The 20,320-nt window shown below is 43.1% G+C and overlaps 1 protein-coding gene across 5 annotated transcripts in view; it reads left to right on the forward strand.

The window, feature by feature from the left end:
* The window catches only part of LOC122811506 (AP-2 complex subunit alpha-2), a 2,640,839-nt gene that overhangs the window by 158,252 nt on the left and 2,462,267 nt on the right, over nucleotides 1–20,320 (forward strand). For all 5 annotated transcript variants that reach the window (XM_044083382.1, XM_044083385.1, XM_044083386.1 and 2 more), the window contains exon 2: nucleotides 3,024–3,092. In XM_044083382.1, coding sequence (XP_043939317.1) covers nucleotides 3,024–3,092 — 69 coding nt within the window. The remainder of the gene's footprint in view (nucleotides 1–3,023; nucleotides 3,093–20,320) is intronic.

Genomic DNA, 20,320 nt, shown 5'->3' on the forward strand with positions numbered 1-20,320 from the left:
GAAGCAGAAGCAGTTTGCAAGTGCCGGTCGGCCGACTCCTGAAATTTTCGTTTTCGAGTTTCAGAATCAAAGTCTTCAACTAAAGCTAGGTACACCGTTGGGGAAACTTTCTTGTTCCTTCCCAATATCGGTAAAAGTTAATAATTGCATTACTTGTGGAAAGCAAATACCTCGCAAAGATTTTCATTCATACTGTATTCCTTGCCTAGGCCCTGAACACAATGTGCCTTGCTGTCAGTTTTGTGCTTTATTTAAACAGCGCACTATCTATCGTCGGTACATTTTTGCTTCTAAATTTTTCGGTTCTCGGTTTAATTATCCAGAAATGTCGTCGGTTAGCCTTCCGATTACCGGGATTCCGAAAAAAATGCAAAGATAAAGACATGGACAGGAAGCCGAGGTCCAAAATTGCCGACGACACTTCTCTTAAGCCAGTCACCAGTTCACCTGTACGCAATGAGGTACTTTTGCAGCCCCTGATAACACCTACTTCTGACTGGCAGGCCTATACTGAGACCCATTTGGAGTCCGGTATGCCGCGAGATGCTTCAGCTGTGGAACCTGCGGATGTCTTTACCTTGGATGGGTCCGGAGCTGCTGTGCAGGCACTGGCTTCTGAGGGTGTATTCAGGCCTACGGACTTGCATATTAAACTGACGCATCCTTCATTTAGGCCAAAATCTCAAACCATGCCTAAGAAATTGACAACCAGGCTGCATGCTCAGGCCTCTATGCCTAAAAACAAAAGATAAGAATGGCTGAAGATCTTATAACTCTAATCAGGGGAAGCCAACCTCCCCCTTCTAAGAGACCTAGGACTGAAGTTATGAATCTGAACAGGATTCTGATTTTTCTGATTCTTCTGATCTGGATTTGCCCTTATCTACTTACGAGGATTCTGATGCAGAGGACTCTATTCCCTCTGCTTCCCCCTCCAGAAGATTTTTCTTTTGGTGAAACCTTACATACTCTATGGGAGCATTTCCACTGGGAAAGCCAGGATTTTTCTGATTCGAAAAAGAGGCTTAGGGATTTCTTACTCTTGCCTCAGCATAGGCCTTTAGCTATACCTCCTGTACTAGACATTGTTGTTGATGCCTTTTCAGAATCTTATTTTGCCCCTGATTCTTTGCCTCCTGTTCCCAGAAAACCTGACCGATATTACAGGGTTCCTGATTCTCACAAGTTCCTTTTTAAAAATCCTATTGTGGATCCAGAGATTATTTCACAGGGACCCAAGGGCATTAGGGCTTGTACTGCTAAAAATCCTACCCCCTCAGATAGAGACTCCAGGGCGCTGGATAGATGGGGTAAGAAAGTTTACATTTCTGCAACCTTGGCCATTAGGGCTTTAAACTGCCAGTTTCATATGTTGAAGTATCAGCAACATGTTACTGGATTGCTTAAACAAAATTATGTTAATTCTTGACTGCGCTGAAAATAAAGAATTACAGGATTTAATGCATTCTGCTGAACAGGTTGGAAAACATACTTTGCAGTGTGGATTTGATTCATTAGAGCCCTCTTGCAGGGCTGCTGTTACTGGGTCTGTGCTCAGAAGGCATGCTTGGCTTAAGGAGCAATCTACCTGATCATGTTAAAGCTAAATTGTTGGATGCTCCCTTAAATCAGGACAGCCTGTTTGGCAACAAGGCTGAGGAAGTTCTTAAGATGGAAGATAAAGCTAAATCTATGCAGACTTTTAAAGATTTCTTACAAGTTCAGCCTCCTAGATTTAGTAGGCATTGGCCCGCTAAAAATTGGTCCTTTCCAGCCCCCTCCAGGCAGGAAAAATTGCAGATTTTACTTGTCATGTCTAATGCTCGTTTGTGTAGACAGTCCTCAGTTTTGCTGATGTCAACAGGTGCTGTAAAAGGTGTGTGTACAATTTTGTGGAAGTTTCTTCTGCTGTCTTGGTTGTAGAAAGAGAGCAGCAGTATTGGTGTACATAGCTGAACACAACATTTTAGATAGTGACATTTTGTAAGCATTCTCTTCTGTAAGTGCAACATCTGTGTAGAATAGTGTCAGTTATGCACAACACTGAGAATGACTTCTGATCTGTCATGCTCAGGGTTTATGATTTTGATAAACTGTTAATGTGCTGTAGTGCAAGAAAGTCAGAGGTAGCAGTATGGCAACAAAAGTTGGAAAATTAAATCCACAGAAACATATGTGCCTCAGTATTAAGTGTATATCAAGGAGCTAATGGCCATTGTGCGTGCAGCTTCATTTTGCATCTGGGAGGCCTTGTCAGTTCTGCAGTGCTGTTTTCTCATGCCCAAAACAAACTACACAGCAGTATGGTCATAGCATTTTCTAGGTGATGTGGTCATGCCAAGCTTTTGTGATGAAAAGCGAAGGTTATCAATTTGCTGTAACATTTTATGGTCTATATAGTCTGTAGCAGATAAACTTGTTAAAATGTTACATTCATCATCTATCAAATATATTGCTCATTTACATAAATAGATACCTGTGTAGGTCTTACCAGGGTACCTTGGAGCACGAGTGTTTTCTCAGTAGGTGTTCTCTGAATGTGCATATTTATGCATGAAATAAAGAAGCAGTTACTGTCTAGTTTCTCAACGTACTGTAAAACTAGTAGTTTATCTGTAGAAAAATGTATTGTCTTTCACACACTTGCCACAAACCTTGATGGAGTAGTAGTCTGGGGAATTTGAGCCTCTTTGCCATGCCCATTACTGACCTGGCCTCGTTCCCAAATCTGGGATTGGGATATTCCAGTATTAAGTCATGATATGTGCACCTACGGTGACTTTTAAGATTTATGAATTACTGAATGTAATGTGGCGTTTTTTCAGAAAATTTTCAACTGTTTCAGTGTTTTTACGAGCACTGTAAAGCAAAAGCATGTTAGCGCTTTATTTATAGAGTTGAACAATGCAATATTAGCCCAATGTGTATTGGTAATAGCAGTTTGACAAATCTATATTAAAAATAGGTTTTGGAAGTGATATACTTTTGAATTTGTTTTAAAACAAGTGTTCTGTTTTGTTCAGGTAAAAGCAAAGAAGCTGAAATTAAACGAATTAACAAAGAATTGGCAAACATTAGATCAAAATTTAAAGGTAAGTGATTCTATAGTCACACCAGATGTCTATTATCAAATTTTAATTTAAAGGAGAAGACAAATAATTTTCTATTTGTATTTTCAAATTGTTACCTTAGAAAAAGATATTTGTATCACATTGTCTGAATTAATAGTTCAGGACCAGTAAGAATTTGTAAAAGTCCTCACTCATCAAGACAGTGTGATTAGAACAGACTTGAATTGCATTTGTCGTTTACCTGAAAAATGGTTAATGTGAAGCAAGATTTAACAGAGCACCAGAGTGAACAGCCACAGCATATCTGTTGTTTCTTACATATAATGGGTGTAATGATTTAGAGATTTGTAACAAGTTTGAATGGATTGTTTCCACCAGGTTGGAAGGATGGAATTAATATATCCAAAAGACTGTTGAATATGAAACTTTTACTGCAGCCATACAGTGCTGCTCTTTAAAGGTGCTTCAGGTGCTGTCAGGTAGAAATATTAAAAGTGAAAAATAAAGGTAAATATGGTGCCACTTTTAAAATATGAAAAAATATCATGGAAATGGCCACGTAGTGATTTCTTTTGTGGTTACCCATCGATAGGTTCACTCTAGTTTTGGAAAAGATTTACAAGTATATAGGAGAATTTGATGTTGCATCTGTCCTGTCTTGAGGCCTCTGCATAGTAAGCTGTTTTTGAATTCGCACAGGTGAGATCTTTCTAGTTATGATGTACTTTAGGGCTTACATGCTTGTATGATGGAGCTAACCACTAGAAAGAGACTTTACATACAGTGGATATAAAAAGTGTACACACCCCTGTTAAAATGCCAGGTTTTTGTGAAAAAAAAATAAGACCACAATAAATCATTTCAAAACTTTTCCCACCTATAATCTGTACAATTCAAATGAAAAACAAATCTGTTACGGGGAAAAATATAAAAAATAAACATACAATAAGCTGGTTGCATAAGTGTGCACACCCTTAAACTAATACTTTGTTGAAGCACCTTTTTTATTTAATTACAGCATTCAGTCTTCTTGGGTACACACCTGTCATCAATTAAAGAGACTGATTAACCCCAAATAAAGTTCAGCTGTCCTAGTAGGATTTTCCTGACATTTACTCATTTGCCTGCTACAGCAAAAGCCATGGTTCACAAGAGAGCTTACAAAGCATCGAAGGAATCTTATTGTTGAAAGCTATCAGGAGAAGGGTACAAAAACATTTCGACAGCATTGGATATGCCAAGGAACACAGTGAAGATAGTCATCAAAAAGTGGAGAAAATATGGGACAACAGTGACGTTGCAAAGAACTGGATGTCCCTCCAAAATTTATGAAAAGACTAAATCAAACCTGGTCAGGGAGGCTGCCAAGAGAGCTGCAGGAATTTCTGGCAAGTACTGATTGTGTACTACATGTGACAATCTCCCATATTGTCCATATGTCTGGACTATGGGGTAGGGTTGCAAGATGGAAGCCTTTTCTTACACAGAAAAACATGCAGGCCGGCTAAAATTTGCAAAACATTACATCAAGTCTCCCAAAAGCATGTGGGGAAATGCGTTATGGTCTGATGTGACCAAGGTTGAACTTTTTGGCCACAATTCCAAAAGGTATGTATGGTGCAAAAACAACACTTCGTATCACCAAAAGAACACCATCCCCACGGTGAAGCATGGTGGTTGCAGTATCATCCTGTGGGGTTGCTTTTTTTCAGCTGGAACTGGGGCTTTAGTCAAGGTGGAGGGAATTATGAACAGTTCCAAATACCAGTCACTTTTGGCCCAAATCATTCAGGTGTCTGCTAGAAAGCTGAAGTTGAAGAGGAATTTCACCATTCATCACGACAATGACCCCAAGCATACATCCAAATCAACAAAAGAATGGCTTCACAGAAGAAAATTAAAGTTTTCGAATGGCCCAGCCAGAGCCTAGATCTAAATCCAATAGAAAATCTGTGGGGTGACCTGAAAGAGGGCTGTGCACAAGAGATGCCCTCGAAATCTGACAGATTTGGAGTGCTTTTGTAAGGAAGAGTGGGCAAATATTGCCAAGTCAAGATGTGCCATGCTGATAGACTCCTACCCAAGAAGACTGAATGCTGTAATTAAATCAAAAGGTGCTTCAGCAAAATATTCATTTAATGGTGTGCACACTTACGCAACCAGCTTATTGAACGTTTGTTATTTTATATTTTTTCCCCTAACAGATTTGTTTTTCAATTAAATGTACAGGTTATAAGTCACATTAAAGGTGGGAAAAGTTTTGAAATGATTTATTGTGATCACATTTTTTATATTACAAAATAAAATTGGCATTTTAACAGGGGTGTGTACACTTTTTATATCCACTGTATATGGGTAGCAGTGAACCTTACACCTGCACCTCCTGCATTTGAAATTGTCCATGCTGTCTTTTACTTGGTCACAGCTGTCATTTTAATGTTTGTGAAACTGAAAGACACTGCTGGTTATGATATATTTTATTAAATTTTGTTGAATGTAATGTCAGATTTTTTACATTGAATTAGAGGGGGAACTCTATCTGAAGAAGGATTCATCTAAAAAGTTTTTTTTTTATCTTCTGTGAATTAATTTTTATCAGTTGTAATTTTAAAGCTTTACAGGACTGTGTAAATGTGATTTGTATGTTTGATATGTTGTGTGCCTTTGAAGCTCTTAAAGGTTTGTCTAAACGCTACATGCTCCCTGGACTTGTCTGTTTAGTTCTGGGTTATGAAAGTTTTAATCTAGGGTAGCATTACAGCAGTAGTAGCTTTATAAGGCCGTATACCTGCAGCATATTACCTGAGGTGCATCTTTGCTAATTGGGAGATTACTGAGGTGTCAAGATAGATGTCGGCTAGATGTTCATCGTGCATACAGCTGCAGTCATAACAGATGGGTTCTCCTGCCGTCAGGCGAGTCCTCGGTCGGCCGAATTCCAAAGTCTAGGTCCGGCGTCGGTTGTCGTCGCTTCTTCCCTGACGTCAGTGCGACAGGGGTATAAAGGAACCAGCTGATGCCATTTTCTTCAGTCTTTCTTGCCGCGCGGTGCCCGTAGCAGAAGCAGTTCGCAAGTGCCGGTCGGCCAGCTCCTGAAATTACGAAATTTGGAAACCGAAGTCTTCTTAAAAGCTAAGTACCCCGTTGGAGAAACTTTTCTTGCCTCATACCGATGTCAGACAAAGTTAATAATTGTATTTCTTGTGGGAAGCAAATACCGCATAAGGATTTCCATTCCCTCTCTATACCTTGTTTAGGCCCAGACCACGACGTCTCGGTCTGTCGTTTTTGTGCTACATTCAACAAGCTCACTATTAAGCGTCTGGCGGAGTTCGCCCAGCATTATTTTGGGAAAGTATTTAACTATACTATGTCGTCGGATACTCCGACTCCGGTTTTGTCTAAAAAACGCAAAGACAAGGACCGACACACGAGGTCCGCGGCCTCTACCGACACCACGCCAAAGCAGACTACACGTGGTCCGGTTCTCAGTGAGGCGCCTACGCAGCCCCTGATTACCGACGACACTTCTTTGACGGTGTCTCCTGTGCCCGAGGTCGCAGGCTCCTCGGCCCACACCCTGACTACAGATACCGAAGCCACTCTTGGCGTTGAAACTCAGAATGTGGACAGGTCCACCTCCACTCAAGGTGTCTTCAGACCTTCCTCTTCTTTCTCCATCAAGGCTTTCACAAAGTCTAAAGCATCCTTGCACCCTAAGAGACCAGCTACACAGGGCCCATCTACAGGCCCCATGCCTAAGAAACAGATGCTTAAAATGGCTGAGGATTTAATTACTCTAATCAGAGGTTCTCGGCCCCACGGACAAAGGCCCAGAGTGGAGGAAGATTCCCCCTCCTCTGACCAGGGCTCCATTATTTCAGAGCACTCTGATGATGAGGAACATTCTTACTCCCCTTTTGAAGACTCTGATGCAGAGGAGTCCATCCCTTCTGTATCCCCCCTGAGGATTATTCATTTGGGGAAACTTTGCATACCTTAAGGGAACACTTCCACTGGGAAGGCCAGGATTATTCAGATTCCAAGAAAAGGCTCAGGGAATTTCTCTTGTTACCTCAGCATAGGCCTCTGGCTATACCTCCTGTCTTGGACATCCTAGATGATGTTTACTCGGAGGCCTGCCTTAACCCGGACTCTCTACCCCCAGCTCCAGTTAAGCCTGACAGGTACTACAGGGTTCCTGACTCTCACCAATTTATTTACAAAAGCCATGCTGCTGACCCAGAAACCATCTCACATGGCCCCAAGGGAGTTAAGGCCTCCATTGCCAAAAATCCATTGCCCTCCGAGAGAGATTCCAGATCCTTAGAAAGGTGGGGAAAAAAGGTATATACCTCAGCTATCTTATCCATGAGGGCCTTAAACTGTCAGTTTCATATGCTAAAATACCAACAGTTTTTGTTATCACAATTGAAGAGTAAAATGTCACAACCTGAACAACCAGACTTGAAGGAGTTGCAGGATTTGATGCATAGTGCAGAACAAGTGGGTAAGCATACCTTACAATGTGGTTTTGATGCCCTAGAGGCCTCATGTAGAGCTGCTGTTACAGGATCAGTCATACGTAGGCATGCCTGGCTCAAGGAGCAAGCCTTGCCTGATCATGTCAAAGCTAAATTACTAGACGCCCCACTTCAAAAGGATGTACTATTTGGTGCTAATACTGAGGAGGTATTAAGGAAAATGGAGGAAAAGGCTAAATCAATGCAAACTGTGAAAGAATTTCTACAGATTCAACCCCCACGTTTTAGTAGAAATTGGCCTTCCAAAAACTGGTCCTTTCCTGCCACAGACAGACCTCAAAGAGGCAGATACAGGCACCCGAGGGGCAGAGGACAATCCCAAGGATCGTATAGAGGCAGACAATGGCAAGCCCCTACACAAAGAGGTGGTGAGGACAACTCGCAATCTTTCAGAAAGCAAACCCAATGACTTTTCCCCTTAGCATGCCAACCAGGTTTCAAATGGCAGCCCCCTTAAGAGGAAAGCTGGCATTATTTTCAAAAAATTGGCATGTTGTCACAAAGGACAAATGGATCCTGGACATTATAAACAGAGGCTACAAATTTCATTTTCACACCCTTCCAAAAATGAGAGGCATGCCAAACCTGCCACACAATCAAAGGGCAGAGGCACAAAAGCAAATTACAGATCTCATAAACATGAAAGCTATTCAAGAGGTACCTACGCACGAACAAGGTCAAGGTTTTTATTCCAGGCTATTTCTGGTGCCAAAGAAGGGAAAAGATTGGAGACCTGTTTTGGATCTATCCATCCTAAACACATTTCTACTCGTACCAAAATTCAAGATGCTCACTCTACAGCAACTTCTTCCCATGCTTGGCAAGGAGTTTTGGCTGGTAACATTGGACCTCAAGGAGGCATACCTGCATGTCCCAATCAGACAAAATTGCAGAAGGTACCTCAGATTTCTTGCAGGTTCAACCAGTTATCAATTCTCTGCATTGCCCTTTGGCTTATCTACTGCGCCCAGAGTATTCACGAAATGCCTGGCATCAATAATTGCCTACTGCAGACTTCAAGGGATACAAATATACCCCTATTTGGACGACTGCCTGATCCAAGCGGACAGCAAGCACATTCTTCTGAAACATCTGGCTTATGTAATAATGTTATTGAAATCTCTGGGATACACAGTCAACAAAAAGAAATCAAGGCTAATACCCTCTCGGAAGATAATTTTCCTGGGTGCCAATTTGGACACAAACACCCAGATGGCCTACCTCGTGCCAGAGAAGCAGGGGCAACTAATACAATACTTCAAAACACTAGCAAATTGCACCAGGCTGACTGCAAGGAAAATCCTGCAGGCTCTGGGATTCATGGCATCTTGCATCTTACTAATCCCATGTGCAAAGCTGCACATGAGGAAACTACAATGGTACCTGAAAAACATATGGTCTTAACACAGCCACAGTTTGGAAACAATAATACCACTAATTCCATGTCTGCAAAAGGAATTTCTGTGGTGGGCTCAAGCATGTCAAACAAACACAGGTCTTCCATTCAGCAAGCCTCAAGCAAATCAAGTCATCACAACAGACGCCTCGGACTACGCCTGGGGGGGGGGCGCACATGACAGATCGGTGCATTCAGGGCAAATGGTCCCAAAAAGAAAAGTACCTTCACATCAATCAAAAAGAAATGCTAGCAGTAATAAATGCTATTATACCTTTCAAGGACCTTCTACAACCAGGTCAATTATTGATAAGAACGGACAACACCACAGTTATGTGGTACATAAACAAACAGGGAGGAACACATTCTTACCCCCTATGCAGACTGGCCATGTCACTTTGGAACATGGCCATGGGCTTTCAAATGGAACTACAAGCACAGTACTTGCCAGGCAAGGAAAACACGCTGGCAGACAACCTAAGCAGGAATATGACAGATCCACACAAATGGAAATTGCATCCAAAAGTTTTTACAGAAATAATCCAAGAATGGGGAAGGCCAGACATAGATCTCTTTGCCTCCCACAAGAATCATCAATTGACAAAATTCTGCTCAAGGATCTTCCATCCAAAGGCCTGGAGAGTGGACGCTCTTTCTTTCAGTTGGACATCAATGACAGTTTATGCCTTCCCTCCTCTTCCTCTGCTGCCCAAAGTTCTATTAAAGACCAAAGCAGACAGACCAAAGATGATTCTCATTGCTCCGGACTGGCCAAGGCAACACTGGTACCCACTCCTGAGGAGCCTGACGCATTCCCCACCATGGACCCTGCCTCTAATGCCTCTTCTTCTGACTCAGCACAGTTTCAAAACTCTTCACAGCCAGCTAAAAACACTCAATCTAGCTGCATGGAGGATTCCTTAGCATCTCAACAGGCCCTACTCTCCAAGGAGGTGCAGGATGTCATTTTGGAGGCCAGAAGGCCATCAACTAGAAAAGATTACTCCGCAAAATGGAAACGTTTTTGTGTCTGGAATGAGAAAAAGGGCCAGGATCCTGGAAAACTGAATTTACCTCAAATACTACAATATTTGGCTGAACTGCTAAGCAGTGGACTTTCTCCTCCATCAAAATACATGCCTCAGCCATTTCTGCAGAATACAACACTGATCCACCTTTATTCTCTCACCCTCTCTTAAGACAGTTCCTCAGAGGGGCTAAGAATTTAAGGCCTCCAAGGAAACAACCAATACTTGCTTGGGATCTTAATTTCATTCTGGAAAAATTGACCTTGCCTTCTTTTGAGCCAGCTGCCTCATCAGATTTGCAATATTTGTCCTGGAAAACAGATTTCCTTCTGGCTATCACCTCAGCTCGTAGAGTTTCAGAACTACAGGCTCTCATGGCTGTCCAGCCTTTTATCATCTTCCATCAGGACAGAGTTTCTTCTGAACCAACCCGTCCTTTATGCCTAAAGTGGTATCCAGGGTAGCTTTAAATCAGGCCATACATTTACCTACTTTTTATCCTAATCCTCAAAGCAAAGGGGAGAGATTACTACATTCCTTGGACATCCACAGACAGCTGCGTTATTTGGACAGAACAAAGCCTTTCAGAAAATCAGAACCGCTCTTTGTGGCCTATGCGGTAGGAGCTCAAGGGAAGCCAATTTCCAAACAGACAATCTCAAAATGGATAGCCCACTGCATACACTTTTGCTATTCCTTTCATGGCAAAACTGTTCCTACAGGCATTAGAACTCACTCCACCAGGGCCACAGCCACCTTTGCAGTCTTCCTCAGGGGAGTTCCTACCAAGGATATTTTGGAAGCAGTCACTTGGAGTTCTGTGCATACCTTCTCCAAGCACTACAACCTACCGTTATACTCCAAATCTAGAGCGGGCTTTGCCACTGCAGTGTTGCAGGGCATTTTGGCTCCTCCTAGTTCCAACTAGTGCCTACCACCCCTTTCTTAGCTTTGGGATTCTACCCATCTGTTATGACTGCAGCTGTATGCACGATGAACATAGTACAGTTTTGTACCTACCATAAATGTAGATGTTCGAGTGCTAATACAGCTGCAGTCCAGGTTTCCTTCCCTCCTTCCCCTCTTGGGACAGGCCTATAGGCTAACACATCCTCATACAACCTGATTGGGGTTTTCATTTATGATGTATTTGCTTGCAACTACTGTATTTTGATTATATAGCACTGCATTATCACACAAATTTATTATTGACTTCCTTCTGGGGGCACCTGACATCTGGGGCAAGAAAAACTGAAGAAAATGGCGTCTGCTGGTTCCTTTATACCCCTGTCGCACTGACGTCAGGGAAGAAGCGACGACAACAGACGCCGGACCTAGACTTTGGAATTCGGCCGACCGAGGACCCACCTGACTGCAGGAGAACCCATATGTTATGACTGCAGCTGTATTAGCACTCTAACATCTACATTTATGGTAGGTACAAAACTGTACTTTTTCTTTCTGGAGCTAATGCAAGTCACTTAACATGTCATTATAACGGAATTTGTTAGTAAACCATATTTGATTTGTGATTTATCAGCAAGATGAAAATGTGTTTATTGCAGGGACTAGATGCAATGGGGGTATTTAAAGTGGAAAAGTTATTTTCCCCTGTGGATAGCTTTGCTTCTTTTCTCATGGACCTGCAACCTCTGAGTAGCAAGAGATGATAAAAGCTAAAGCTATTTTGACTTATTTATTTATTGACATTTGTTAACTGGGAAAGTCCACTGGGTTGGGGACCCATTTTCAGTGGAGGCCTGGGGAGAAAAGCTCCACAATTAATAAAATAAAGATAAAAATAAAGAATAAGACTGTATACAGATTACATCAATTTTTAAAACAGCAAAACAGTAAGCAAAGTTAAATGTTATAACAGAGAGGGAGAAAAATTAAAACAATATACAATATAAAACTTATTAATATGAAGTAGATACTTGTATAAACATATCTAACCATTGGCATTGTAGTACAAGCAATTGAGTTGTTTCCTCTGGCATTACATGAAACAAGACAGAAAAAATAAAAATCATGGCAGTTAATTGATGAAGAAAATGATTGTAGTAGATAACAGTAATAGAGCTAGTGCTGTCTGGTTAAAAAGTTATTTTGAGATGATGGAGATGTCTTAGAAATTAAGTGGTCCTGGTTTCATGGTGGTTTTTTGATCGACAGTGGCATTTGTGGTTGTCAAGGAAATAGGTTTTTAGTGTTACTTAGACTGCATAAAGACATGCAATTTGGGTAATATGAGAGGGTAGGGAATTCCATTTTGTTGGCAATGCTATGTGAGAACAGGCATTGTCCAGCTCTTTTATTGGTCTTGGTTACACTTAGAAGTAATTTATTGGAGGATTGAAGGGTGCATGCAGGGGCATAACTTTGTAGTATTGATGACAGTGCTGGACAGTTATTTGGTCTATAAATTAGTTTATGGGCTAGCATTAGCTGGGTATAGCAGAGAGAGAGAAATCTAACCAGTTCATTTAATTTATTGCTTGCCAATGGTGTGAGTGGTTAGGCTTTCCTGAGGCAAAATTCACTATTTTATAGTAACAGGACTGAAGCTTGTTGCTGAGGGAACAGTGAATTTTAGTAAAGATGATGCTTCCATAGAGTAAGGTCGGAATTAGTAAGGTGCTTGTCAGTTTTGTTTTGGTGTTGGTGTCCATGTAAAGCTTATGACGATAAAGTTTGCTAAGTTTAAAGTGCATTTTCTTTATTGTGTTGAGAATGTGTTTCAAAGGTGAGTTTGCCATCAATTGTAATGCCTAGTAGTTTGGCAGATTTTACTATTTCTATTTCAGTTCTGTCTTTAGAGTAGGTTTTGAAGTCTATATCTGGTGCTTTTGAAGAGAATAGAAGTTGTTTGTTTTTTTGGCATTTAGTAGCAGTTGAGAGTTGTTTAGCCAAGATTCAATCTGTGTAAAGGCATTTTGAGTCGCTGAGAGTAGGTCGGCGAAATTGTTTGAGATAGAGATTATAGTCGAATCGTCAGCGTATTGGATAATCTTACCTAATTGTGTGACTTTGTGGAGGTCATTAATAAAGATGTTGAAAAGTAATGGACCTGGAATGGAACCCTGTGGGACTCTTATGTTTGACAGGTAATCAGATTGAACGTTTGCCACTTTACAAATTGCGGTCTATCATCTAGGTATGATGTAATCCAGTTGACGGATGTAGGGCCGCAGCCAAGTTTAGTCAATTGTGTCAGAAGTTTAGTATGTGAAGCTGTGTCAAAAGCCTTTGATAAATCCAGCAGGATTACTGATGTTGGGTGACCTGTATCTAAGGCTTTGTTGACAGTATCTGTGAAGGCTGTAATGGTGCTCTGCTGTGGGAGATGGGAGATTATTGTCATTAAGGTACTTTAGTTGTGTGTCACAGTTCTCAAGTATTTTGGATAATGCAGAAAGTATAGAAGTGGGGCGATAGTTTGAGAGGTCTTGAGGTTCGGCCTTTATGTAGGGGAGTGATAGATATTTTTCCATAGATGTGGAACATAGCCTTCTGTGAGAGAGCAGTTTATAAGAGTACTTACAACTGTAGCTGCAAATGCAATTGCATATCCAGTAAGTATTCTCGGGAAAGGTTATTTGCAGAAAGAGAGCAGGGTTTCAGCTTTTTTTAGTAGTTTATATATAAGGGTTGTGGGTACAGGTTGGATAGAAAATGAGTGAATTGTAGGAGCATTGGAATTTTTGTCAGGAAGAAGAGGTGAATTGCCAGTTTGTTTGGCGTTGTATGTATTTTGGGAGTGTGGGTTTGGGTTTGTTGGGGAGTCTTTGATTTAGGTTTTGAATGGTGGTAATGAAGTGGGTATTGAAGCTGTGGGAGGTTTGCTGTGGGGTCTTATCGGGTGTGGGAGATGGATTTTGAATAGTGCCATGATAAAGAAGGGTGGAGATTGGCTTCGTTTCCTAGGATTATTTTGTAGGGATGTTAGCCTCATCCGAGGTGATGTGTGTCGTCGGCCCCGTTGTGGTCTGGGCATACCATCTCCCTGGGTCTGGCTGTTCCGACCTCGACTCCGATCCCCTTGTCTGATCTGAGGGGCATGGCTACCCGTCCCACCAGTTTCAGGGAAGCCAGTTCCCATTCGGCTTTTGACATTGTGGAGAGGAATGTTCTTCATATTTCACTGTTGCAGTCATTACATTTGGGTTATCTGCCTGCAGGTAGCCCTCAGCCGGCCTGAATACCAGAGTCTTGGATTCCTGCGTTGGATGCTGTCTCTTCTTCTGTGACATCAGGTCGTCAGGGGTATAAAACATGCAGCCGATGCCATTACATCTGTCTTTCATGCTGCTGAACAGGATAGTAAACATACTTTGCAATGTGGTTTTGACTCTTAGAAGCATCTTGCAGGGCTGCTGTCACTGGGTCTGTACTTAGATGGCATGCTTGGCTCAAGGAGCCAAACTTGCCAGATCTTGTTAAAGCTAAATTACTGGATGCTCCCTTAAATCAAAACCGCCTGTTTGGCAACAAAGCAGAAGTCCTCAAAAAGATAGAGGAAAAAGCTAAATCTATGCAAACTGTTAGATTTCCTGCAAGTACAGCCTCCCAGATTTAGTAAGCATTTGTCTTCAAAGAATTGGTCCTTTCCAGTCTCTTCCAGGCCTTCAGTACAAAACCCATAAACAGCAGACCACCTAGGTTACAGTCTCAGGCTATGCACAGGCCTAAACAGTGGGGGGCTCCCACTTCCAAAGCAAGAAGTAGTAAGATACCCCACTATGGAAAAATGTCACAATGACTTAACTTTAACCTTTCCAAGCCCTGCTCAACTGCCTGCTCCCTTAGGAGGAAAAGCTCGCCCTGCATGCAGAGGCTCAACAGCAGGTTCTCTCTCTTCTAAGTATCAGGGCTATTCACTCTGTCCCAGTGGAAGAAAGGGAACAAGGTTTTTTTATTCAAGACTTTTCCTGGTGCCCAGAAAAGACAGCTCCTGATGCCCTATCATGGACCTCTCTTTTCTAAACACCTTTTTGGTAATCCCAAAATTCAAAATGCTAACACTTCAACAGCTGCTTCTTATGCTAGGCAAAGATGCCTTGTTGGCATCCTTAGACTTAAAGGACTCTTACCTGCACATCCTAATAAATAAGCGAATTTTGCAGGAAAATACCTATGCTTCAGGGTAGGCTCCATGCACCATCAGTTCTTTGCACTTCCCTTTAGCTTATCTACTGCGCCCAGGGTATTCACAGTGTGTCTAGCTCCGGCCATTGCATTTTGCAGGCAGAGAAATATTCAAATGTACCCATACCTGGATGATTGTCTCATTCAGGCAGAAAGCCAGGGCTTGCTATTAAAACATCTGACATTCATAAAGAAGCTTCTAACCTCACTGGGGTACACCATAAACAAAAAGAAATTTCACCTAGTACCTTGCCAACAAGATTGTATTCCTGGGAGCAAGCTTGAGCACAACTTCCCAGATGGCTTTCCTCACTCCAGAGAAACAAGTTACAACCTACTTCAAACTACTGGCCACAAAGACCCAGCTATCTGCAAGGAAAATTCTGCAAGCCCTGGGGTTCATGGCCTCTTGCATTCTACTAATTCCATATGCAAGACTGCATATGAGGAAACTACAATTGTATTCTAAAAAGCCTATGGTGCCAACATTCTCAGGACCTGCAATCAGTGATTCCTATCATTACTTGTATAAAGACAGAGTTCCTTTGATGGGCAGAGGCCTGCTACCACAACAAGGGGCTCCCTTTCACTCTACCCCCTGCCACCCAAACCCTAACAGACGCATCAGACTATGCATGGGGGGCTCACTTGGCAGGGCAGCGCATTCAGGGAAATGGAACCAGAGTCAGATGCACCTGCATATCAACCAAAAAGAAATGTTAGCTGTACAGAATTCCCTGACAGCCTTCAAAGACCACATCCTTCCAAGACAATTATTGGTAAAGACGGACAATGCCACAGTTATGTGGTACATAAGCAAGCAGTGGGGAACCCACTCGTACTCTCTCTGCAGACTAGCCGTGGCTATGTGGAACACAGCCTTGAGCTACCAAGTTCACCTACAAGCTCAGTTCCTGCCAGGCAAGCTAAATTCACTGGCAGACAACATAAGCAGAAATCTCATGGACCCACACAAATAGAAACTGGAACCAAAAATATTCAAGCTCTTGAGGAACAAATGGGGGACTCTAGAGATGGACCTGTTTGCCTCCCCTCAGAGCTACCAATTGGACAAATTCTGCACAAGGACTCCCCACAGTCAAGCTTGGAAAGTGGATGCCCTGTCTTTTACCTGGGAAAGCCTCTCTGTTTATGCCTTTCCCCCTCTGCCTCTCCTCTCAAAGGGTCTGCTAAAGGTTAAACAGGACAAGCCAAGGACAGTACTGATTGCACCAGACTGGCCATGCCAACACTGGTACCCCCTCCTGCACAGTATGACACTGCTGGACTCATGGCACCTACCTCAGACACCTTCCCTGCTGTCCCAGCAGGCGGGCCAGATTCTGCACCCTCTGCTTCAAACCCTGAACCTTGCAGCCTGGCTACTTCCTTGAGCTCTCCAATAGTGTCCCTCAGTAAGCAGGTGCTATATGTCATTCTGGTAGCAAGGAGGCATAGTACTAGAAAATCCTGTGCTGAAAAGTGGAAAAGATACGGTTCCTGGAGCCAGACTCAGGGGATGGGCACAACTGTGCCCAGCTTACCTCATATTCTTCAGTACTTAACAGAAGTGCTCCACAAGGGCCTATTCTTGTCAATTAAAATTCATGCCTCTGCCATTTCAGCACATTATAATACTGAACCACCCCTCTTCTCTCACCCCCTGTTAAAGCAATTCCTCAGAGGGGCCAAAATTTTAAGACTCCCCCCAGGTGAGCCCCTACTCCAGCCTGGGACCTTAACTTTGTATTCAGCTAGAAGAGTGTCTGAATTACAGGCCCTCATGGCTGTGGAGCCCTTCATTATCTTCCATGCAGACAGAGTTTCCCCCAGGACCAATCCTTCCTTTATGCCCAGGTGGTGTCTAGTTTGGCCCTAAATCAGTCCATTCATTTGCCTGCCTTTTTCCCGAATCCACAAAACAAAGGAGAACGAATAATGCACTCTCTGGACGTGCACAGACAACTTAGATTATATTTGGACAGGACAAAGCCTGTCAGAAAATCTGAACAGCTGCTAGTTGGCTTTGCTGCAGGGGCAGAAGGGAAGGCCATTTCAAAGCAAACCATTTCTAAATGGGTAGCCCATTGCATTCATTTCTGCTATAAGCATCACGGAAAACGTACCCCACAGGGGATAAGATCACATTCCACCAGGGCTGCATCTACTTCTACAGCCTTTCTCAGAGGAGTCCCTACCAGGGACATTCTAGAAGCTGCTACCTGGAGCTCTGTACATACTTTCACCAAGCATTACCGCATGCCTATTTTTTCTAAATCCAGAGCTGGTTTTGCCACTGCAGTCTTGCAGGGCTTAATAGCTGGTCCTAATGCTCTCTAACCTCCTCCTCCCTCCCTTCCTTAGCTTTGGGAATCAACCCAAATGTAATGACTGCAACAGTGAAACATGAAGAACATAGTACAAATGTTCATCGTGCATACAGCTGCAGTCATAACAGATGGGTTCTCCTGCCGTCAGGCGGGTCCTCGGTCGGCCGAATTCCAAAGTCTAGGTCTGCGTCGGTTGTCGTCGCTTCTTCCCTGACGTCAGTGTGACAGGGGTATAAAGGAACCAGCCAACGCCATTTTCTTCAGTCTTTCTTGCCGTGTGGTGCCCGAAGCAGAAGCAGTTCGCAAGTGCCAGTCGGCCAGCTCCTGAAATTACGAAAATTTTGCAACCGAAGTCTTCTTGAAAGCTAAGTACCCCGTTGGGGAAACTTTTCTTGCCTCAGACCGATGTCAAAGTTAATAATTGTATTTCATGTGGGAAGCAAATACCGCATAAGGATTTTCATTCTCTCTGCATTCCTTGCTTAGGCCCAGACCACGACATCTCGGTCTGTCGTTTTTGTGCTACTTTCAACAAACGCACCGTTAAGCGTCGGGCGGAGTTCGCCCAGCACTATTTTGGCAGGAAATTTAACTATATTATGTCGTCGGATACTCAGACTCCAGTTTTGTCTAAAAAACGCAAAGATAAGGACCGACACACTAGGTCCGCGGCCTCTACCGACACCACGCCAAAGCAGACTACAGGTGGTCCGGTTCTCAGAGAGGCGCCTACGCAGCCCCTGCCTACCGACGACACTTCATTGGCGGTGTCTTCTGTGCCCGAGGTCGCAGGCTCCTCGGCCCACACCCTGACTACAGATACCGAAGCCACTCTTGGTGGTGAAACTCAAAATGTAGACAGGTCTGCCTCCTCTCAGGGTGTCTTCAGACCTTCCTCTTCTTTTTCCATCAAGGCTTTCACTAAGTCTAAAGCAGCCATGCATTCTAAGAGACCAGCTACACAGGGCCCTTCTCCAGGCCCCATGTCTAAAAAAACAGATGCTTTAAATGGCTGAGGATTTACTCTTATCAGGGGTTCTCACCCCCCCCCCCCGACAAAAGGCCCAGAGTGGAGGAAGAATCCCCCTCCTCTAACCAGGCCTCCATTATTTCAGAGCACTCGGATGAACAGGAACATTCTTACTCACCTTTTGAAGATTCTGATGCAGAGGAGTCCATTCCCTCTGTCTCCCATCCAGAGGATTACTCATTTGGGGAAACCTTGCATACCTTAAGGGAGCACTTCCACTGGGAAGGCCAAGAGTATTCAGATTCCAAGAAAAGGCTTAGGGATTTTCTCTTGCTACCTCAGCACAGGCCTCTGGCTATACCTCCTCTCTTAGACCTACTAGATGATGTGTATTCGGAGGCCTGCCTTAACCCGGATTCTTTACCTCCAGCCCCAGTCAAACCTGACTGGTACTACCGGGTTCCTGACTCACACCAATTTCTATACAAAAGCCATGCGGCTGACCCAGAAACTATCTCACAGGGCCCCAAGGGAATTAAGGCCTCCACTGCTAAAAATCCTTTACCTTCCGAGGGAGATTCCAGATCTTTAGAAAGGTGGGGAAAAAAGGTATACACCTCGGCCACCTTAACCATGAGGGCATTAAACTGCCAGTTCCATATGTTAAAGTACCAACAGTTTCTGTTATCACAGTTGAGAAGCAAAATGTCACAACCTGAACAACCAGACTTGAAGGAGTTGCAGGATTTGATGCATAGTGCAGAACAAGTGGGTAAACATACCTTGCAATGTGGTTTTGATGCTCTAGAGGCCTCCTGTAGAGCTGCTGTTACAGGATCAGTCATATGTAGACATGCCTGGCTCAAGGAGCAAACCTTACCAGATCATGTCAAAGCTAAATTACTAGATGCCCCTCTGCAAAAGGATGTATTATTTGGTGTTAAAGCTGAAGAGGTATTAAAGAAAATGGAGGAAAGGGCTAAATCAATGCAAACAGTGAAAGATTTTCTACAGACACCCGAGGGGCAGAGGGAAATCTCAAGGATCGTTTAGAAGCAGACAATGGCAAGCTCCTACACAAAGAGGTGGTGAGGATAGTTCGCAGCCATTCAGAAAGCAAGCCCAATGACTTTCCCCTTTGCATGCCAAGCAAGGCTCAAACGGCAGCACCCTTAGGCGGAAAACTGGCATTATTTTCGAAAAATTGGCACATTGTCACAAAAGACAAATGGATCCTGGACATTATAAACAGAGGCTACAGATTCCATTTTCACACCCTTCCAAAAATGAGAGGCCTGCCTAACCTGCCACACAATCAAAGGGCAGAGGCACAAAGACAAATTTCAGATCTCATGGACATGAAAGCTATTCAAGAGGTACCTACTCAAGAACAAGGTCAAGGTTTTTATTCCAGACTATTCCTGGTACCAAGGAAGGGAAAAGATTGGAGACCTATTTTGGACCTATCCATCCTAAACGCATTTTTACTCGTACCAAAATTCAAGATGCTCACATTACAGTAGCTTCTTCCCATGCTGGGCAAGGAGTCTTGGCTGGTAACATTGGACCTCAAGGAGGCATACCTGCATGTCCCAATCAGACAAAATTGCAGAAGATACCTCAGATTTCTTGCAGGTTCAACCCGTTATCAATTCTCTGCATTGCCCTTTGGCTTATCTACTGTGCCCAGAGTATTCACGAAATGCCTGGCATCAGTAATTGCCTACTGCAGACTTCAAGGGATACAAATATACTCATATTTGGACGACTGCCTGATCCAAGTGGACAGCAAGCACATACTTCTGAAACATCTGGCTTTTGTAATAATGTTGT

Source organism: Protopterus annectens, chromosome 9.part0 (assembly GCF_019279795.1).
Source record: "Protopterus annectens isolate FY-2018-M chromosome 9.part0, PAN1.0, whole genome shotgun sequence".
In the NCBI taxonomy this organism is placed as follows: Eukaryota; Metazoa; Chordata; order Ceratodontiformes; family Protopteridae; genus Protopterus; species Protopterus annectens.